General features: G+C 39.5%; 1 protein-coding gene across 2 annotated transcripts in view; it reads left to right on the forward strand.

Annotated features, from left to right (window-relative positions):
- Nucleotides 1–22,439, forward strand: part of STAC (SH3 and cysteine rich domain) — a 335,966-nt gene extending 313,527 nt beyond the window's left edge. Inside the window, exons 10-11 of one of the 2 annotated variants that reach the window (XM_075586507.1) lie at nucleotides 307–444; nucleotides 21,632–22,439. In XM_075586507.1, coding sequence (XP_075442622.1) covers nucleotides 307–444; nucleotides 21,632–21,730 — 237 coding nt within the window. In that variant the 3' untranslated portion in view covers nucleotides 21,731–22,439. Of the gene's footprint in view, nucleotides 1–306; nucleotides 445–546; nucleotides 878–21,631 lie in introns of those variants that run through there. The other variant, XM_075586508.1, reaches the window with a different exon arrangement.
- The last annotated feature ends 1,870 nt before the right edge of the window (nucleotides 22,440–24,309 follow it).

Raw genomic sequence — 24,309 nt, forward strand, 5'->3', positions numbered from 1 at the left:
GCAGTGAAACATGCTTGTCGACTAACCAACCCGAATTAGGGCGATTTGGTCAAGTTTTTAAGCAGCATTCCTTATTTATAGGCCCTGTGCTTCATATTTATTGAAACAGCCCTACAAACTCCATAATATTGGCTATGACTGGACCAAATTTTCCTGGAAAAACTTGCAAATTGGCATTGATTTAGAAAGGGGGTTAGTGAAAAGTTTGCTGGAAAATAGAGGCGCACCGTGCCAAGTAAGAACTTGCTAGCAATTTGAAGGACCGCTGATTTCTCCAACATCCATAACACCCCCTTTTGCTTGCAGGGTAAAATAGAAGACCGAGTGGGGTTTTTCCCCGCAAATTTTGTTCAGAAGGTGCAACAAAATGAAAGACTTTTCCGGTGCAGCAGGACATTTATCGGATGCAAGGAGCAAGGACAGATAACGCTCAAAGAAAATCAGGTATGCGCTAGAAATTGTGTGCCACAAGAAAGTTAAGATGCCTTACAGTATGTCACTGTAGCTATGCAGTCATGTGATTTCACCTGCTTATGTAATTCATAGTTCATGTGAAGCGGAATGGTCTTTGGAGCGTGTTTCTACTTTGAATCACAGTGTCTGCTCCCTGTGACTGTAGATAAGACACACTGTGGCCGTTCACAGTTCTGCGAGATGAATGGCAATTTCCAACCACATCAGCATTAGGTAACAAAAATTAGATTCTACAGTATGCTCTCCACTTTAAAATTTTAATGCCAAGGACACAGTATGTAATCATAGGAAGACAAAGGGCATCAAAAATCCATGGGTATAAGTCAATTCAGGTTTAATGGTATTGGAAAAGAATACCTAATTTTCTTATTTTTAAACAGATCATTTACTTCCTAGGGAATACATCTTTTGAAAAATGGTTGCATGAATATCCCTCTACATTTTTCATGATTATACGTTACATTTATGCTTTGTCACTTCTTTTAATAATTCCCTTTCACCAATACATTTGTCATTCTTTTGAGCAACCTTGATTAAAAGTTTGTTACATTTAAAAATTATTGGTAGCTTAGGTAAGTAGAAAATAGTAATGAAATCAATAAACGTGTCAGCAAGAACAACTACAATCATTCCCCAGTACTTACCCTTTGGCATTTTGAATACAGTAGGGCCCCAGACATACGGCGGGTTCTGTTCTAAGGGCCCGTCATATAGTGAAAATCGCCAGAAAGCGGAAAAGCGGAACCGGCGATTTTCAGCTGTGCGCATGCGTAACCTGGCAATTTCCCCCTTGTGTGCATGCGCAACCCGGCAATTTCCCCCTTGTGCGCATGCGCAACCTGGCAATTTCCCCCTTGTGCGTGCGTGACCTAAGTTCTACGCGCGCAAGCTACGTTCTGTGCATGCGCGCCAGCGGCAACAGCCTCTGAAGAGGCATGGAGGCCCCCTTCTCGGTGCCGCTGTATCAGCGGATCTCCGAAAAGTGGTGCGCTGAGAAGCGGGGCCTTGCTGTACAATAAAACCCACCAACTATTGAAATGTAACTGGGTGTGATATAGAGGGATTGGTACAAAGATCCTGCCAACCTTAAATAAAATGGCTATTTATCCCAGAGTCTGTCATGAATACAGCAAGATGAGTGAGTATTCAAGTACAAAAAATAATATATTTATCAGAAGTTTCTGAGTAAAAAAATGATTTTGCAACCCTTATGACAGAGCCTGTCTTTCATGTCTCATCACATATTTATACCCTTTCCGAAAACGGGAACCAGAAGTTCGGGTGGCGCACTTCCTTTACAGTGCATTCCACCATGTATTTCACCAGAGTAATGCCTTCCAGCGGTCGTGACGTAATAACGGAATTATGTAGTTGGACTGCTATAGAGAACCAGGCATGGAAAAAGGGAAACAAGAAGACAAAAGTTTGTCACAATTGCATAACCAAAAACCAATGATATAATCAACACCAAATAGTATCCCAATATGGAGTGTGAAAATAAACCGTGTAAAATATTTGAAACATTAAATGAACCACAGGACACTCGATTACTTAAGTAAATAAAAACCCCAATGAAAGTTAGTAAACCTATACATACAGTTTGTATATTTCCAGACATACTGTACAAACATTTGTGCATGTGTACACATATAAACACATACAGTATGTAAACATATTTCTCTCTGTACATAAAATTAAGTGTCAATCATGGATGGATGATAGATGGATGGATGAAAGAAAGATGGATAATGGATGGATGGATGTGAACTCCAATATATGCATATTTAATTACTCTTGAATTATAGTACCAAGAACTGTGATGAATGTGGTGCACATATTTATATGGTGCATTCTATAGCTTTATTTTTGCAGGTGTTTAATAATTTTGATTTACATTTTAACGGTATGTAATTAATGAATACAACTGAAATATTACTTATTGAAAAGCTTACTTTTGGAATATACTATGCAAATGTATGTGGCTTTTGATTTTCAGGGGAAAGGTTCAGTGTTCGGTTTTCTTATCCCTAGATTCTTGTTCTTTGGATGGTTGCCAGTAATAGTAATTCAAAATTGAATTTATTTGTATTGATGTTTTTATTATAAAAACCACCAAGATTTATTTGGAGTTCAGTGACAGTGAATAAAAGCAGCCGCCCAGTTGCAAATACACAGAGCTAATTAAAGCTTAAATAGCGATAAGCACCTTGACTGAGAACTATAAAAGATCACAAATGGTACTAAATTACAGACCTTATCAACTCAATAGCATTTTACCTCATGTGAACTCTCTATAAGGTGTGTTTTTTCCTGTTGTATAGTGTTGACAGCGTACCCAGCCAAATAAAACACATTAAAGACCACAATAAGAAATCACAGGAACACGAAAGGGCATCAAAATGAAATGTGGATTCATGGATATACAGTATGTAAATGCTGCTATCTTTTTGCCAATATTATTTAAGTGATTTCTAGTTCCTTAAATCTCATGGCGAAGGAAATAAAAATAACTTGCTCTAAACACAATATTTAGAGGAGCATATTATTTCAGTCTAGCGCACACCAGATACATAGATAAAGCATGTTGTACATCTTTATACTGTACTAAAGATATATCATTGCTCTCAAGAAATCATAAGAATGTTTGACTGGTGGACTCCTTAATTGCCACTTCACCTTTGTGGCATCCCACTTATCTTTTACTCCTGCATACAAATTGACACAATTGTGAGATAGCCACCATTTATAATTTTATACATAAATTAAGAGTACATTGCCAGCAAAACATATTTTAAGAGTTCCAGATGAAGTTGTATACTTACCATAGTTACCATACTTGCTTTGTGGGCAATCCAAATTACCACAATTTTCCTGATTTATCCCTGTGTTCTGCACTTCACCAGTCACTAGTGATATTTGTATTCCCTTAATTAAAATAAATGTCAAAATAATAATGAACGCCTTTTTGACGTGCTTAAATTTTTTTGAGGGAGGACCCTCAGTCATGCTGCCCTTGTGCAAATGGCTTCAGAGCTACCTATTACTCCTTATGGCTTTGAGCTTATGTATCATGTGTCTGAAAGAATCATCTTACTAAAAGAGAATTCCAGATATGTTGATAATATCCAATTTGAGGCATCTCTATTGTTATGAATGCTTTAGCGTTCTCTTTTTTGCTATACAATACAAACAAAGCAATCATCCTCTCTTGATAACTGTATCTACTGCTCTGGTCTACTGCCTCCACCAACAGGTCCAATGTACATACAGTACATACAAATTTTAGATCAGACCAGCATGGCTATTCTTAGTTAAGCCTGAGGAGAGGACAAGGAAGCCCTGAAACGCTAGTGTTGCTTTGAAATCCGTCTATTGAATATGTACATCCTATATATTTTTTACTTTCTATTATACTCTTTGTGATTATTTACTTCATTATTCATGAAGTATGATTAAATAGATTTTTTGTAAACGTACCCTTTTTGTAATTTCTTATTAAATAATTTGGAGGGAATTACCCATTGAGTTAGCAAATTGTTGTTTTTGAGTGCTGGTCTGATCAAAATTTGTCTACAACTTTTTTGCTATTACAGGAGGTCCTCGGTTATCCAACGGAATCCGTTCTGCAAGCCACCATCAGATAGGAAAACGCCGGATTGCAAATGCCATGTTAATCCAAGGCAGTGTGCGGCGGATAATCTGTTCCGATGACGGATAATGCGTTCTGCTGAATGCATTATGACGCATCAGTTTATCGTGTTAGATGGATAACGGAACAACGGATAGCGAGACCCAACTGTGCTGATGTACAACTTTCATGTGCTAAGTTATCTCATTTGTTTTATTGGAGCTAAGAAAAGAGAAACTATTAACTATACATCACAGAGGCATCTGATCATTCTAAAATAGGATGAGAAATTATACTGTATAAAACACCATTCCCAAAACACAGTACTATAGCCAAGCATCAGTGTCAATTCCTGGTGGCAGTTCAGCTGAGACTTGGTTCACAGCTGTCTGATTACCTGCTCAATTTGACATCTTCCAAAAATGTTCCCACCAGTCTGGACACTCTGTCCTTTGTTTCTTAGTGGTTCCAATTTGATACAAAGCAGAGGTGTCAGGTTTCATCTATCCAAAGCTGCACACTTTATTATTTTTCAGGGCCAGATTATTACCTGCCAACAAATGTATTAGTGTTGTATAAATTGCCAGGCAGCTGGGGTACTGCCATGGCAGAGCATTGAGTCCCACTGCTTACGTTCTTTATTCAATGTGACAGCTATTCGAAGGTTGGGTTGGAGACTAGGTTTGGAAGTAGAGCAGTGGAGCATTACCAGATTTTTAAATACAATCAGTAGGGGACACTGGATCAGCATAGCTCCATGCATCACTGCTCTTACTGTCTGGCAACATAAAATAAAACAGGCATTGTTCTTCTCATGTTTTAACATTATACCTTTAACAGCACAAAAATATTACTAGGTTTTGCTTTTCTTTACTTCTTAATATTAGAAATCATTTAAAAAATACTAATCCTAATTATGAACTGGCACCACTAGAGCAAATAATACCTTTGTATTAGAGTCAGTGGCAGATTTCCCATTAGGCCCGGGTCTAGGGCAGAAAAATTTGGGGGTGGCAAAAATGTCCGCCCCATATACATTTGCCGCACTCTCAGGCCTATCGGGCCTGATGGGAAGTCACTTACATATGCCGGGCGCCCCCTTGCTGTCTCCTTTCTGCCGCCCTCGTCCTCCTTCCAATTCGCAGCGTCAAATGACGCCGCGGACATCACCAATGTGGCATCACACTGCAACTCGTTGCCATGGCAATGTGACATTGTGGCATCAAATTAAGTCATTAAGTTGTCATAACATTTAACATTTGACTCTGCGAATCGTAAGGATGAGGAGGGCGGCATAAAGGAGGCTGCCGGCATATATAAGTGACTAGGGATGGCGTATTTCGAAATCCGCCACTGATTAGAGTTGTAAAGAAGTGAGATTCAACCATATATTGTAACAACTCTGGGGATAATTCAATAGGATTTTAAACCCAACAGCACCCAATTCACTTTAATGAGGGTTTCCGGCCAATCACGTTCAGAATTGTTTGCTTCAGGTTTGTATGTTGAATTAGCCTCCTTGAAGTTTGTTTTCTTATGTTAACATACTTTGAAAGGTATTCAGATTAGGCCTAACTCTAAACGGTACAGCAAAAAAATATGAAAGAAAATAGAATACATTTTGTTGGTATTACTATTTAAAACATCCAGATCCTGTTTCCTGTGCCAGATCAATGTACCTAGTGTCTTTGAACCCAGCATTCCTGAATGATCCACCCGTGGATCCATGCGGCATCTACGGATTAATCTTGTGTGAAGGCTGTCAATCACACACCTGTTTACCGTTGTTGATTTCCGTGATTACTGTGATTGTGTTTTGGTTGGGTGAAGTTCTGCGTGTTTCTGCCAGATGGCAAAAACGAATCCTTTTGCACAGGGCAACCAGTGAATTGTGGGTAGTCAATTTGCAGGTGTTTAAAAACTAGATAAAAAGTGTGGCCACTACAGTCATCCATTGTAAATTTACCTTGGTCGCTGAAGGCGTTATCAAATTTAGGAGTTTCATAATTAAAATCTCCACAGTATACACAATGCTTGTCTCATTATTCTACATTGCTATCCCTGCACTTGTTGAATAGACATCATGTCAAGTCAAGTCATGTCAAGTCCTTTTACCAAACCACAATGTAGTTACGCATTTCTCATATTTTCTGCAATTAATGCTGGAACAGATAAGAAGACGACTTTAGCAGAGATATATGACTATATAATGAAAAAACAGGAATTCTTCAAATTTTCACCGAACCAATGTGGCTGGAGCATTCGATAAGGTAAACTTTGACTAATGAGGATTACTTTTTTCGCACAGCCCCTCCTCCGGGAGATACCTGTACAAGAGGATATTGATCTGTGCTACCAGCTTTTGCCGGTATGTTTGATCATGGAAGAAGAAAGGTCGGGTTTCATCCATTTAAGATACTTACAGTAGCTGTATGTACTTCCCGACCCTGCAGTGTACAGGTACCAACACCGGCTTCCCTTCTGCAATAACGGGCCTACTGTGACTGAAAAACCTGATGAATCGCAATCCTTGCTACCTGGCTCCGCCTGATACCAGCTTCAGCAGGCACCTGTCAACTATAATGCTGATTACATGAGTGACCCCAGCTTGTACGCACAATACACCTCTGACATTGGCTCATCGCCACCCGTTTGGCACAAAGTTTATAATGAAGATAAATATAATGTACTATACAGTATTAACTTTAATTCCCCTGGGGGGTCACTAGATTTTCTGGGGGGGGGCGAGTTAGTTATAGAGGTCCCACGCTCTCCCACCAGGCATTTAAATTAAATGTCGGGAGATCGTGCAAAGCCTTCAAAATACACTTACAGTACTTTCCCTTCCAGCAACATGTCATCATGGTAACCCGGCATCAAATTACCATGGCAACGTGATGTCACATGACCCTATAATAAAATTTCATACAGATATGTTGATTGATTTTATTCTACTTCATGGTTAATGGATAACATTAAGTGATGCATTTTTTTCATAGTTAATCAATTTTCAGATTTAGACAATAACTACATTTGCAAACAGTTGAAACAGTTGTTTTCGAATCCTTCACGATCAGACGTGCAGTACTGTAAGACAGACCAATTGAGTTGCAATTGAGTTGCATCTCACCTGCCACCCACCCCCACAAAGCAAAGGCATGGGACTAGCTATCAACACCTACAGAAATTACCTGTAATAGAGAAAGTCTAAGACGGTTTCATGATTTGTCTGCTGGTATAGAAATTTACATTTCCTGGTTCCCCACGCATGAGCATTGTGAACTAGTGTACAATAGAAAGCTCTCACTGCCAATCGGACTAACTGTAGAATCCAATGGGAAACAAAAAAATTAAAGTAATTTTTTTTTGAGAAGTAGAGAATAATTGTGAGCTGTAAACAAAACCTTATGCGATTAATTTATTTTAATATTTAATCAATTATTACATTTATAAAATCACTACCTTTTTATTTCTCTATGAGGTGGCATACAGTACTGTCATTGTTTTTTTTTGGGGGGGGGGAATTCTATTCAATACCTTCAACTTTTGGTAGGGTTGGTCATCTTTCACCAAGACTTTAGTTGCACCTCCCCCCCTCAACAAAGCCAAGCAAAAGGCATTTGACCTCCCCCCGGCTGATCAAGGACATTCACACAAAAAGACACATTACATATGCTTCGGGTCTTGGCTGAGCAATTACTTTTCCCACTTTCAAACGCATGTACATGGCTGATAAGAAGGCCTGCACTTTAATTTGGCTAGAATGACTTCACTGCCAATGTGAATTTCTAGTCGTCAAAAAAAAAGCCTTTTCCTTTTTTTCCTTTTTTTCCTCGAGAAGGGATTAATAAATGAGTGATTTGAAGAAACACTTTATATAATGCTTTTATTTAATGTTTCATCAATGTCAACATTGTTCCAATCAAATTTCAAGTCCAAAAAAAATTAAATTAAGGCATTTTTTTTTAATTTTCTCTAGCAGGGCTTAATAAATGATTGATTTTAAGGAAAACTTTATATTATGCATTTTTTTTATCATATTTTAGCAATTTTTACATTAAAAAAATCCCTACATTTTTATTTCTCTATGATGTTGCTTTTTGCATTATAAATACACCTTGCATGTGTAATTAAGTTGGGGAAGAAACTCCCCCAATAATATTAATACATTTGGGGGGGGGGTTCTATTCAATACCTTCAACTTTGGGTCATATCTTTTCAAATGACTTCTTTCAAGTGTAATCCTGCACGGGTATCCCCTAGTTACTCAAAGATTAAACAATTTGCATAGTTGCACATTCCCCCACCCCACCCTCACTAAGCCAAGGCCTTCAACTGGTTATCAACACCTCTGCCAGGGATAGGACATTCACACAATCTTTCAGGATTTGGTTTTGGGCTGAAAAATTACTAACTGCCAATGTGAATTTCAAGTGCAAAAAATAAATAAAGGCATATTTTTTTTTTAAAAAATTCTATCGAGCAGGGCTTAATAAATGAGTGATTTTAAGGAAAACTTTGTTATGCATTTTTTTTATCATATTTGATCAATTTTTACATTTAAAAAATCACTAAATTTTTATTTCTCTATGATGTTGCTTTTTGCATTATAAATAGACTTTGCACGTGTAATTAAGTCGGGGAAGAAACCCCCCCAAAAAATATTATTACTTTTTGGGGAGCATGGAAATCTATTCAATACCTACATTTTTATTTCTCTTGGAGGTGGCATACTGTGATACAAATTTTTTTGGGGGGGTGGGAATTCTATTCAATACCTGCAACTTTGGGTAGGCTTGGTCTGCTTACAGTATCTTACTGTTTATGGAAATATAACACACACACACATGGTATAAAGGGAGTCATAACTTTTATTGGATTTTATAACAGTTGAAATGATTTCTTTCAACTTTTTCCTGCAGGCTCATCACAGCATTAGACCAAGACGGACTAAATTAGTTATTAATTCCATGGGGTTTAACTGAATCAACTCACAAGGTGTAGACGACTGTGGAGTTCTTTTGTCATTGAGAGAGGGGGGGGGATTAGGACAAACTATTCACTGTTATTATGCACACAGTACAATACGCTTGGACATCCCCCTCCCCTTCCAGCAGTGCTGCATCTGTGAAAGAAAAAAAAGGCTGCAGGATTAGTAAATAGAATGCCTTGACTGGTTACACTACTGAAAGCCACACACAACTATTCAGTAACTTGCCATACATGTAAACTATAATGAATTGTTAAATATAATGGATATTACACGTATTTCTAATACAAATTGTATACATACAGTTCTGTATATAATTAAGTATATATAAAGTGAAGAATAAGTGCAGAGATAAAATGGAAAATGTTCAATTACCTTTAATAGAAAGCTAACATTAAATCAGGTTATTGTCTGTACCATACATGGCTGCAGGATTAGTGAATTGAAGGCCTTGACTGGTTAACACTACTGAAAGTCACACAAAACGAATAAACTATACAGTAACATCCCATACATGTAAACTATAATGAATTTAAAAAAAAAATATGTATTACATGTTTTTCTAATACAAATACTATACTGTACATACATTTCTGTATATAATTTAGTATATATAAAGTAGAGAGTAAGCACAGAGATAAAATGGTTAACATTCAATTACCTTTAATAGAAGGCTAACATTTAATCAGGTTATTGTCAGTACCATACTTACCTGTACTATACTTACTGTACCTGTACTTACCTTAGTACAGTACAGCACAGTAATGTACCTTACTACATGCCATGGAACTCCCATTATGCTCTAAAAGAACGGTCAAAACGCTGCTAATATGGCTTTGTAGTTGTTGCATCTTTGTACAGTCAGTATGTTATTCCAGAAACTCATTATTCCTTGTATTAATTCCTCCTTTTTGTACGGATTAACAACCTTTCCGATATGATCCTTCAGCGTATGCCACACCAATTCTATAGGGTTCAAATCTGGTGATCTGGAATGGGAGGGGGAAAAAAGTGAACTACTGCACCGACACACTTTATTCGAGCAAATACCCGGTATGTACCTGGCAGATACCTGGAATGCGCCGCTCCTAACCTCTGACAAGCCCCGTTGCATTTGCCTTCCCAGCCTGGGTTCATGCCTGGCTGATGGGCGGCTGATCTGTTAAATGATAATGATTAGGATTTAATAGGCTGCAATGCTTCGCGTGTCTACCATATGGCATAAATTCATGAATTGTAATGCAGTTTATATATATATACTGTGCAGTATTGCAGCCAGCTAGAATAAAATGCTTCAATCCCTGCTTGGAAAATAACTCAATGCACTCGGGCAGAAAACAGTCACAAACCTCAATACACCCGGGTATACCCGAATTCGTGGGACTAGCCAAGCTCGAATAAAGTGTGTCGCCAGTGTAGTTGAACAGATAAAAACTGTTTAAAACAATGAGAAGTGCTTCAGGTACTGCTGCGGCACAGTTTATTCGAGCATTTGCCCGTTCTGTGCCGCAGCAGTAGCCTGGCGCGCGCCCGAGTGTGACGGGCGCACGCCGAAGCAGCGGAAGAGCGCCCTCCGATCGGGGCGCTCTCCCTACCGCTGCCGGGTCCGCCGGGTCCCCCGGAACCCCCTGCAGGGGGCGCACGCTCCCGATGACGCGTGACCGCGCGTCTATGACGCGCGGCACGCCGAGGGGCGGCCACTAGCAAGCCGGGAGATTTCCCGGCTTGCGGTACCGACCACACTTCAATAAAGTGTGTCGGTAGTTTACACTGGAGCACTTACACCAGTGGCATCTTAACCCAGTTGATACCGCTTGCAGGAATATGGGTAGGGAGGCAGTATGTTTAGGGTCATTGTCCTGGAAGAACCGGTGACCACCAGATGGAAAATCATGCCTAATGTATTCAACAATACGGGGGACTATTTGCTCTTAGAAAAATACTTTGTCCGTGATTCCTGGAACAAGAGAAAAACAAATTATGTTTAAACTGAACATTAGGGTACAGAATACACTACAGTGTGTGACTTTGTGCATTATTTTACCCTCAAATATTATTATGCATCCTGGTCAACGTCTAGAGATCACACCCCACACATGCATCTTCATTGGGTCCTTGGGACGCAGATTCAGAGATAGGTTTCCTTTTTTGTGGAATGCAAAAGTGGCAAATCTCACAAGAGCTACAGTTGTCTCGTCAGAAAAGATGACATCCTGAAAAGTCTTGCCACTTTCGATCCATGCCCGTACTTGTTCCACTCTTTTACCTTGTTGACATCCCTTATCATTGGATACACTCTGTAAAGACAAGGAAGAATTTTACAGGTACAGTAAAACCACACTTTGATCTACACTACAGTAGTGTACAAAAAAACACTTTGCCTGCACTGTCCTAACTACTGCACAGTAATTACATTATCAACCCTGTTCTGTCACTCTGTTCTGTCACTTTGCATACTACAGTAATGCATTATGCTATACAGTACTTTATTACAATAAGACACTTACTTGATACGTTCATATTTCCATCCCAATTTGCATCTCATCACCCTGATGCTGGTCTCAGATGCAGTGATATTGTGACTGTTCTTTAGAACAGATCTTGACTATTGCTGCACAGCGCTCATCATTAGCCTAGCTGATTTCCTCCACCAGACGCTTTGCCTACAGTTAAAAGGAAAAGAGAAGAATTTGAGTAATAAACGCAGAAAAAGAAAAAAAACATTTTGTATTTTCTTCTCAAAGTACAGTAGTACAGTAATTGCTTGGGCCTAAAAGAATACAACAGAAAACAAGTAAACAAAAACATGCTTTTTGATATGTAAGAAGTTTTTTGAGTAATACAATAATTGTAGAAAGAAACCAAAAATACTTACTCTGTTGTTACTGAGGGACTCCACTTTACACTTTTTGCTTGACTATGGGCATGATAGCTGACAGTGCTTTGTGTTAAATTGAGGCCCGAATTCAGTAACCAGCTTTCGATCTGTAAAATTCTGTGTCCTCTCTTGTACATGTCCTGTATTCTCATGCTGAGATCCTTTGAAATAACTTTCTTCGGCATCGCTGCTTTAGAAAATAAATCAAGCACAGAGGAATGTATATCTGATGTATATTCAATGTGCATTGAATCAACATAAGTGAGGGAGTATTTATAATGTAATGGAGCTCACTCGACAGGTTAAGTAATGTATACAGTACGCCCACTTTTAACACCTGCAACTCGTGTCCTTGCCCGCCAAAAAATTCAAAGAGGGACACAGTGCATAAAAGGTAACACAAAATTGGCAGCCTTCCACACACTGATCTTTATCTCAACGAGCTCTTGAACAGGTACTGTATTGTGCATTCTTCCATCTGCTTCCATGGATCAACCCCGATTCTATGGACGCAGGATCCTGGTTTCTTCTGCTGTGCCGACCTCGAGAAAGTGAAACTCGGAAGCTGTTTTCAAGCACAAGCCAAAGGTGCCTAGAGAAAAGGTTCTGAAGGTTCTGAGGGTTCCCAAGGCAATGAACCCTGGCCTTTATTATGTGATGAAGATAATAGCAAAAATCAACAAGGATCAAGTTTTTTGGACGGGTCCCAGAAGTGCCCCTGCACCCACCGAAGTCAAATTCGATGTCCCGGACTTTTCACTGCCATCGCCCACCGCCACCGATTCCAAAACATCCGCCTGCTCAGACCCTTTGTCCACTGATGCTCATCCGGAAACCACAAGCTAACCTGCTCCCGCACCCATCCACGCTGATGCTCATCTGGAAACCAACAGCTCACCTTCTCCAGGACCCATCCACACCGATGCTCGTCCGGAAACCCCCAGCTCACCTGCTCCTGCATCCAGCAAGGCTGATGTTCATCCCGAAGCCTCCAGCTCACCTCCTCCTTCATCTGGGTGACACCAGCTTGCACCAGATCCAGCTCGCATGCTGGATGTTTTCAGTGGTATCGAAATCGCTGACAACTCAACAGAGCAATACAAGGATCGAATGGAGGCCAAGATGGATCCCTTATCATTGGATACGCTCTGTAAAGACAAGGAAGAATTTTACAGGTACAGTAAAACCACACTTTTACCTACAGTACAGTAGTGTACAAAAATACACTTTGCCTGCACTGTCCTAACTACTGCACAGTAATTACATTATCAACCCTCTTCTGTCACTCTGTTCTGTCACTTTGCATACTACAGTATTGCATTATGCTATACAGTACTTTATTACAATAAGACACTTACTTGATACGTTCATATTTCCATCCCAATTAGCATCTCATCACCCTGATGCTGGTCTCAGATGCAGTGATATTGTGACTGTTCTTTAGAACAGATCTTGACTATTGCTGTACAGCGCTCATCATTAGCCTAGCTGATTTCCTCCGCCAGATGCTTTGCCTACAGTTAAAAGGAAAAGAGAAGAATTGGAGTAATAAACGCAGAAAAAGAAAAAAAACATTTTGTATTTTCTTCTCAAAGTACAGTAGTACAGTAATTGCTTGGGCCTAAAAGAATACAACAGAAAACAAGTAAACAAAAACATGCTTTTTGATATGTAAGAAGTTTTTTGAGTAATACAGTAATTGTAGAAGAAACCAAAAATACTTACTCTGTTGTTACTGAGGGACTCCACTTTACACTTTTTGCTTGACCATGGGCATGATAGCTGACAGTGCTTTGTGCTAAATTGAGGCCCGAATTCAGTAACCAGCTTTTGATCTGTAAAATTCTGTGTCCTCTCTTGTTCATGTCCTGTATTCTCATGCTGAGATCCTTTGAAATAACTTTCTTCGGCATCGCTGCTTTAGAAAATAAATCAAGCACAGAGGAATGTATATCTGATGTATATTCAATGTGCATTGAATCAACATAAGTGAGGGAGTATTTATAATGTAATGGAGCTCACTCAACAGGTTAAGTAATGTATACAGTACGCCCACTTTTAACACCTGCAACTCGTGTCCTTGCCCGCAAAAAATTCAAAGAGGGACACAGTGCATAAAAGGTGACACAAAATTGGCAGCCTTCCACACACTGATCTTTATCTCAACGAGCTCTTGAACAGGTACTGTATTGTGCATTCTTCCATCTGCTTCCATGGATCAACCCCGATTCTATGGACGCAGGATCCTGGTTTCTTCTGCTGTGCCGACCTCGAGAAAGTGAAACTCGGAAGCTGTTTTCAAGCACAAGCCAAAGGTGCCTAGAGAAAAGGTTCTGAAGGTTCTGAGGGTTCCCAAGGCAATGAACCCTGGCCTTTATTATGTGATGAAGATAATAGCAAAAATCAACAAGGATCAAGTTTTTTGGACGGGTCCCAGAAGTGCCCCTGCACCCACCGAAGTCAAATTCGATGTCCCGGACTTTTCACTGCCATCGCCCACCGCCACCGATTCCAAAACATCCGCCTGCTCAGGCCCTTTGTCCACTGATGCTCGTCCGGAAACCACAAGCTCACCTGCTCCCGCACCCATCCACGCTGATGCTCATCTGGAAACCAACAGCTCACCTTCTCCAGGACCCATCCACATCGATGCTCGTCCGGAAACCCCCAGCTCACCTGCTCCTGCATCCAGCAAGGCTGATGTTCATCCCGAAGCCTCCAGCTCACCTCCTCCTTCATCTGGGTGACACCAGCTTGCACCAGATCCAGCTCGCATGCTGGATGTTTTCAGTGGTATCGAAATCGCTGACAACTCAACAGAGCAATACAAGGATCGAATGGAGGCCAAGATGGATCCCTTATCATTGGATACGCTCTGTAAAGAAAAGGAAGAATTTTACAGGTACAGTAAAACCACACTTTTATCTACAGTACAGTAGTGTACAAAAAAACACTTTGCCTGCACTGTCCTAACTACTGCACAGTAATTACATTATCAACCCTCTTCTGTCACTCTGTTCTGTCACTTTGCATACTACAGTATTGCATTATGCTATACAGGACTTTATTACAATAAGACACTTACTTGATGCGTTCATATTTCCATCCCAATTAGCCTCTCAACACCCTTATGCTGGTCTCAGATGCTGTGATATAGTGACTGTTCTTTAGAACAGATCTTGACTAATGCTGCACAGCGCTCATCATTAGCCTAGCTGATTTCGTCCACTAGATGCTTTGCCTACAGTTAAAAGGAAAAGTGAAGAATTTGAGTAATCAAAGCTGAAAGAGAAAAAAAACATTTTCTATTTTCTTCTCAAAGCACAGTAGTACAGTAATTGCTTGGGCCTAAAAGAATACAACAGAAAACAAGTAAACAGAAACATGCTTTTTGATATGTAAGAAGTTTTTTGAGTAATACAATAATTGTAGAAAGAAACCAAAAATACTTACTCTGTTGTTACTGAGGGACTCCGCTTTACACTTTTTGCTTGACCATGGGCATGATAGCTGACAGTGCTTTGTGCTAAATTGAGGCCCGAATTCAGTAACCAACTTTTGATCTGTAAAATTCTGTGTCCTCTCTTGTACATGTCCTGTATTCTCATGCTGAGATCCTTTGAAATAACTTTCTTCGGCATCGCTGCTTTAGAAAATAAATCAAGTACAGAGGAATGTATATCTGATGTATATTCAATGTGCATTGAATCAACATAAGTGAGGGAGTATTTATAATGTAATGGAGCTCACTCGACAGGTTAAGTAATGTATACAGTATGCCCACTTTTAACACCTGCAACTCGTGTCCTTGCCCGCCAAAAAATTCAAAGAGGAACACAGTGCATAAAAGGTGACACAAAATGGACAGCCTTCCACACACTGATCTTTATCTCAACGAGCTCTTGAACAGGTACTGTATTGTGCATTCTTCCATCTGCTTCCATGGATCAACACCGATTCTATGGACGCAGGATCCTGGTTTCTTCTGCTGTGCCGACCTCGAGAAAGTGAAACTCGGAAGCTGTTTTCAAGCACAAGCCAAAGGTGCCTAGAGAAAAGGTTCTGAAGGTTCTGAGGGTTCCCAAGGCAATGAACCCTGGCCTTTATTATGTGATGAAGATAATAGCAAAAATCAACAAGGATCAAGTTTTTTGGACGGGTCCCAGAAGTGTCCCTTCACCCACCGAAGTCAAAATCGATGTCCCGGACTTTTCACTGCCATCGCCCACCGCCACCGATTCCAAAACATCCGCCTGCTCAGGCCCTTTGTCCACCGATGCTCGTCCGGAAACCACAAGCTCACCTTCTCCCGCACCCATCCACACTAATGCTCATCTGGAAACCAACAGCTCACCTGCTCCAGGACCCATCCACACAATGCTCATCCAGAAACCTCCAGCTCACCTGCTCCTGCATCCAGCAAGGCTGATGTTCGTCCCGAAGCCCCCAGCTCACCTCCTCCTTCATCTGGGTTACACCAGCTTGCACCAGATCCAGCTCGCATGCTGGATGTTGTCAGTGGTATTGAAATCGCTGACAACTCAACAGAGCAATACAGGGATCAAATGGAGGCCAAGATGGATCGTCTTTTAGAGACCATGGTGAATATGGATAGGTGCATGGTTGTTCGTCTGGATAAGATTGAGAGGCACATCGCGGGGCTCTATTCTTTGCTTGAATCCCTGCCCCTGTATGTCCAATGCAGGAGCAGGAGGGTGGCCTGGAGGTGCCTTTTTCTCCCATGAAGGAACTGCAAAACCCCTCCCCCCCCCCACCCCCGTGCACAATCTCAATCCCTGGATTTGACCATGGTGCCAACACAAAGCACACCATGGGACCTGCCAGGCGTACCCCCTCTTACTCCAGGATACACATTTACCCTTCTGTTGGAGGAAATGACAACCCCGGTAAGAGCTACAGATGCAGCAACGAGAATCCGAACACTTGCCTTTGAAAATCTGGGGCAATACCCCAGTAATGCTGCAACATTTCTGAAACATTTCTGAAAACAGACTAGTGGCCCATCGGTATTAACACAGTGAGGGTCCCTGGCAGTCTCAATCAGTTTGAATGGGACTGCCAGGGACCCCCGCTGTGTTAATCCGATGGGCCATTAGTCTGCCTGCAGAAATATCACAGAAATGTGGCAGCATTACTGGGGTATTGCCCCAGATTTTCCCAGGCAAATGTTCGGATACTCGTGGCTGCATCAGTAGGCCACGCCAGGAGGAAAGCATCCGACCATCTACCCCCGCCTTCTGCCAGAAGCACACCCGCTTCAGCACCCAGGATTGTACAGCTCCAGACATCATGAGGAGAGACCTGCCCCAGAGCATCAGGGAGAAATACAAGATCAGGTGTGGTGGTCTACCTCAGAAATATGCCCAGTTCATCTTTAAACACCACGTCAGTTTTGAGCTGTACAGCGAGTGGACCCAAAATGTAAATTATGAAGGCAATAAATACAACAAGGCTCTTGCAGCAAATTTAAGGAGAACAATTATGGAGGATGTGAAGTTCTATTTTAAAGCTACCAGTCTTCTTCTGAAAACCATGAGAGACAGCATCAATAGCCTTTTGAGGCATACTATGGCTCTTCCCTGGAGGTACATCGACTTGTTTGATGACTATTGGTCTTAAATTTATTTACAAATAATGATGCGCCACCAATGTATTTAATCTTAAATCATTTAAAAAAATCAACAGTTTTTTTTTTAATTGTTTAATGCTTATTTTCTATTTTGCATGTCTGGAGCTGGGCAAAAACAACATGCAGGGGAAAAAAACCTTGGTGCAGGAACTCTCTCAGCAATACTGCCAGGTAAGACACAGTGCTCAAATCCATGCATGCCATGTCCCTTCCTCCAAAAACCCCAAAACCTAATGTACTGTAAACCTCTATTCCTATTGTACAGTGCCGTAGCCAATGTCATGCATGCTTTGCCTCCTCCAACCCCCTCTCACCCAAAAGCAGAAGATACAAGGCACTGTAGTCATAATGTACTGTTCCCCATGTCATGCCCTTTCTCCCTTAACACCCCAAAAATCTGTATTGAATAATGTACGGTGCGATTGTAAATATATAATATTGTCTCTTTCATTACAGACCAAGATGTCCAAGAAGCACCATCCATTGCGAAGAAGAAAAAGACCAGATTGTAAATTTGAAAGAAGCGACATTGTATTTTTGTATTATGCATTTTTCCTTTGTTATCCTGAAAAATTAACATTTTTCATTCTTTACTCATAATTTTTTGGTGTGTTCATGTTTTACTGTTTACACACTTACAGTAGTACATGTACAGTACTTCACTGTACATAAAGTTGTAAAGGCATTTAATATATATATATGATATACAGTACAGTACCATATACAGCATATCAATCTTGAAATTAAGTTGCTTTTAGTGCTTAAAAAGTACTATAAAAAAAATTAAGTACTGATGTAGTTTAAGTATAGTATATATAAATACTGTTAATCTTTGACATACAGTACACTATAAAAATCTTTAAAATCCAGTACATACTGTAATGTAAAGTTCTAAATGCATTTAAATATATAAAAATGTCTAATTGAGATACTGTACAGTATACTACAGTATATAAGTATGGTATAGTACATAAATTGTATTTTTACTATGTACAGTACAGTACTGTAGATACACAAAAAGCAGTACTACCGTAAAACAGATATCTAGCGACTCCATGAGGAAATGCACTGTACTATATCTTACTGTACAGTAATGAAATTAATTTGCTTTTAGTGCTTAAATAAACATACAGTACAGTATGTACACTATACTATATAAATCTAGAAAATAAAAGTTGTTTTTACTAGTTATATACAGTACACTACCAGCAGAACTGTACTACTGCATAGCAGATATTTAGCGACTCCGTGAGGAAATGCACTGTATCTTACTGTACAGTAACACGCATGCACAGTACTGTTCTGTACATTCCTCACATGCGCAGAAATGTGATGACACACATACGTTTCAACAAGGTTCCAATTTGACATACACACATGCGTAGAAATGTGATAACATGCGTATGCGTTTCAATGAGATTCAAATTTGACATACATGCATGCACAGAAATGGGATGACATGCATATGCATTTCAACAAGGTTCCAATTTAACAAACGCATGCGCAGAAATGTGATGACTCGGCATACAGTATACGTTTCAACAAGGTTCCAATTTAACATAAACTTTATTATCCTGTACAAATAAAACATTTAATTCGTTAAAAATACTTTTTGTTGTTTGTGTTCATATTTTAAATCTTCTACAATTCGAGAATTTTTGTATGGCTAAAAGCTAAGGAGCCTTAGAAAGAACTTCTTTCCCACGAACTGTACAGTATATGAATTAATATCTTTAAACTTCAAATTAAAATTACACATACACACTTGAAGTACTGTACGGGAATAAAAGACAGGTTGAATTGCAATGAGATGTTTTAAGACAACTCGTGATCGCCCACTTGAGTTTCTCGATGGTATTGCAGACAATGCTAAAATGCAATTTTCTGCACTCGATCAAAACACTAGTAAACTCGCGTCTTAAGGCGGGTAAATTTAAAGAAATATCGAACCAACACAGAGTGCGCAAAGGAATACAACCCGTGAAATGATCATATAACGGCTACGGCATCTGTATGTTCTATCCTGTGAAGTCTGCACTTGCCACAAATCACCTGAAACTTAACCATGCAGTTTCCTGCAGCCCATACCAATTCTGATATATTCCAAAACTTCAACTTCCAAGGATTTTATTGTGGAACTCCCACCTTCCCTGGGCATTAACACCATTTTGGTAGTTGGCGGTCAACTTAGATGGCACATTTAATTCTGGCAAAAAACTACAGTCAGCAAGAGAAACTGCTAATCTTTTTTTGGAATGTGTTTTTCGGTTACATGGCTTACAGGGCTTCTTGAGGTGGTGATTGTGATGGTAGGGGGAAGTCAGTCTTCATAATAAAGCCCCACTCCTTAAACCTGAAAATTGTGGGTCCCTGATAGCTAAGTAGCACCATAAGCCAGGGACACAAAGTCATCGAAGCTACTAGAATAGGCCCATATGTCTAAAAGAACTCTTAGACCAATCCCAGACAATATAGTGTTCTGAGCTCATGGGGGGGAAAAGTCACTTAATAAGTCTCAAAACTGCCCGTCAGTGTGTGTAGACAGCATTGGAGGTATAGCTGTCAATCCCTGCTGTAGCTTTTAAAGTCATGCCCTACAATGCCGTAGCCGCTATGAATGCAAAGCATTGTTATAACCAAGTTTGGAATCTCCTACTGTAATTGAGAGCTATACCACCCACACTAATGGGCAGTTTGTGGTCTTACTAAGTGCGCAACCCCCACACTATACTGACTGGGATCTGCCATTAAATTTTATGTTTTGAGGTGAACCCTTAGAATTAGAACATCACTGTGGCAATCACTGTTTTAGATAAAATGAAACTGAGCATGATTTTTTTTAAATCTAATAGTAAATGAATAGATAGACCTGATTTTGTCACACCATATGTGTATTTGAATAGTAATTGAGATATTAAATTGACGGTTTTGGTAAAGTAATTCATAAGTTAATAAACTGTGGAGATAAATGTTAAATATTGAACAATTCACAACTGTTTATGTTTTTTAAGAAAGAATAGACACATTTGGTCTGGGTTGATGCAGTCAAATATTGTAACTAGGAAGTAAATTCAGAGTCCATACTTCTGAAGTTGCATCAATGTACACAAGGCTTTTTATGACATTTTTCTGTTGGCAATTAAAGCCAATTTTTGTCCGAATTAAGAAATAGCACGTTTTAACTTTATATACGTATCCCTTTGTGTTTTACTGTATATACTTATTGACTTATCTAGGTAGAACAGAAAAATAACACTGTAGAATGCACAATATGGTGGCAATTGTTCAGATTTTTCCTGAATTATTTGAACAGAATAATGCTCTAAAGATAATTAATATAATGTTTACTAAATTAGTTGGTTTTATTTCATCCAGACTACACAACTGGAAGAGGGAGGAGGGGCCACTTTCAAATGTACGGAATTTCTTCATTTTGTGCATTGTTTAGCAATGTTCTGCAGCAAGAAGACTTGGGTATGTTTCAAGACAGGCCTTCAGAGGTTTGTGCAGTTTCTTGGCTCAAAACTTTCATGCTTCAATTTCTTGAAAGTAATTCTCAGGAAGGGAAATACAAATGTTAATTCTACCACCCTTGGGGACAATGGTAGATGCAAAACAAAAGTATGACTGGGACAAATTGTGGACCATATTCACTAAACAGTGCTACTCTATAAAACAACGTAGAGAAAGACAACTTCAAGAAAAAGTTTAGAAAGGACAAAGGACAAAGGAATAGCACCGCTTAGGTAATATGGCCCCCTACATCTTACTCACAAGAAAAAAATATGTAGGCACGTTGATTCAAGTTAATTGATACAGGTTGCAACTTTGATTCACTTGGGTAATAAAGGATGTACATTTTCCCTTGTGAAACATAATTGTCAAATGTTGCATTTATGTTTATTTTTCTCAAAATAAATATAAATATAACATGGATATATGTATGTGTATATATTATGTTCATATGTGTTATTTATTTATCTACCTTTCTTCTCCTTTCTTCACACTTAGATATGTGCAAGCTCTGAGAAGGAACACAATGGATTTCTCAAAGTGAACAGTGGAAAGAAAAAAGGCTTTGTCCCCTTAGATGTGTTGGAAAATATCTGACTTTGGCCTCTGAATGTTGCAATTGGAAAAGCTTTCTGGAAATACAGGTCTGTTTCATCTCACACTGTGTCACTAAGATGAGTCGCGTTGACCATCTTGGACAGACAGCTGTGAAAGAAAAGAAGACAGAAGACCTTTTAGACTGGTTCAACACTGAAAAAAAAACTAAAATAGGTTAACTAATTGAGAAAACATATAGGAAATTGCAAGGTGTTTGGGATCTCCATAGTGGAAAGGGAAAGGGTCACAGTGCTGAGAAGAAAACTGGAGGTTTAGAAATAAAGTTATAGCCGCTCTGTATGTCTTTAAAAAAACTTCAGCAACAACAACAACAACAGAGCATTTGCTTTTTTAAGTGGAATGAGAACATAAATGTGCAGTACTCCTATGTACTGCTTTCTGGTGCCTGTGTCAATGACATAGATGCTTGACAATAGTGTCTACTATTCAAAATAGTGTTTTCTGTTTAGGGAAATGTATCGGAGTTCAACTCCTGTGCAAAGTGTTATTTATTTGCACAACGTGGTACCCAGGTTTCTAGGTGTCCTGTGGCATCTTTTTATGCAAATAATGTGATATAGAGTTTAACAGCTGCTTTTTATGTGATCATATAATAAACAGACTTTCAAATGTTGATGTTTGTTTTTTGTTAAATTAAATTAAAGAGGTAATCCAAGCATCTTAAAAAAAGAAGATATACAGTCATGTGAAAAAGAAAGTACACCCTCTTTGAATTCCATGGTTTACATATCAGGACATACTGTAATAACAATCATCTGTTCCTTAGCAGGTCTAAAAATGAGGTAAATACAACCTCAGATGAACAACAACACATGACATATTACACTGTGTCATGATTTATTTAACAAAAATAATGCCAAAATGGAGAAGCCATGTGTGAAAAACTAAGTACACCCTTACTGCTTCCATAGGAATTAAGATGCTAAATAGCAGACAGTTGCTGCTAATCAAATGCCCTTGATTAATTGATCATCAGCAAGTGTGACCACCTCTATAAAAGCTGAAGTTTTAGCAGTTTGCTGGTCTGGGGCACTCAGCTGTGTTAACACAATGGCAAGGAGGAAAGACATCAGCAATGGTCTTAGAGAAGCAATTGTTGCTGCCCATCACTCTGGGAAGGGTTATAAGGCAATTTCCAAACAATTTAATGTCCATCATTCTACAGTGAGAAAGATTATTCAAAAGTGGAAAAAAATCAAGACAGTTGCCAATCTTCTCAGGAGTGGACTTCCCAGCAAATTCACCCCAAGGTCAGACCGTGCAATGCTCAGAGAAATTGCAAAAAAAACAAGCGTTACATCTCAGACTCTACAGGCCTCAGTTAGCATGTTAAATGTTAAAGTTCATGACAGTACAATTAGAAAAAGACTGAACAAGTATGGTTTGTTTGGAAGGGTTGTCAGGAGAAAGCCTCTTCTCTCTAAAAAGAACATGGCAGCACAGCTTAGGTTTGCAAAGTTGCATCTGAACAAAACACAAGACTTCTGGAACAATGTCCTTTGGACAGACGGGACCAAAGTGGAGATGTTTGGCCATAATGCACAGCGCCACGTTTGGCGAAAACCAAACACAACATATCAGCACAAAACCTCATACCAACTGTCAAGCACAGTGTGGGAGAGGTGATTATTTGGGCTTGTTTTTGCAGCCACAGGACCTCGGAACCTTGCAGTCATTGAGTCGACCATGAACTCTTCTGTATACCAAAGTATTCTAGAGTCAAATGTGAGGCCATCTGTGCGACAGCTAAAGCTTGGCCGAAATTGGGCCATGCAACAGGACAATGATCCCAAGCACACCAACAAATCTACAACAGAATGGGTGAAAAAGAAAAGAATCAAGGTGTTGCAATGGCCCAGTCAAAGTCCAGACCTCAACCCGATTGAAATGCTGTGGCTGGACCTTAAGAGAGCTGTGCATAAACAAATGCCCACAAACCTCAATGAACTGAAGCAATGTTGTGAAGAAGAGTGGGCCAAAATTCCTCCACAATGATGTGAGAGACTGATAAAGTCATATAGAAAACGATTACTTCAAGTTATTGCTGCTAAAGGTGGTTCTACAAGCTTTTGAATCACAAGGTATACTTAATTTTTCACACATGGCTTCTCCATTTTGGCTTTATTTATGTTAAATTAGTCATGACACGGTGTAATATGTCATGTGTTGTTGTTCATCTAAGGTTGTATTTACCTAATTTTAAGACCTGCTATGGAACAGATGATTGTTATTATGTCCGGATATGTAAAACCATAGAATTCAAAGAGGGTGTACTTTCTTTTTCACATGACTGTATATACCACACATTATTTAGGTTATGGTGGCTGAAAAGGTGACAGAAAACCCTCCACCGTATAGCATATAGCATATATAAATATTACTGTGTGCTCATTTGCATGTCTTAGACAGGTCTGCAACCCTGCCTTTCACCATTATCACCCAGCATGCCATGCTTCCACTGCAGCAAGTGATTCTGGGAAATGACATGCAAATGAGCACACAGTGCCACCTTTTGCCTCAAATCCATTATTAAATGGAACCCTTAAGCCACTGCACAC

The sequence above is a fragment of the Ascaphus truei genome, chromosome 2 (assembly GCF_040206685.1).
Source record: "Ascaphus truei isolate aAscTru1 chromosome 2, aAscTru1.hap1, whole genome shotgun sequence".
Lineage (NCBI taxonomy): Eukaryota > Metazoa > Chordata > Amphibia > Anura > Ascaphidae > Ascaphus > Ascaphus truei.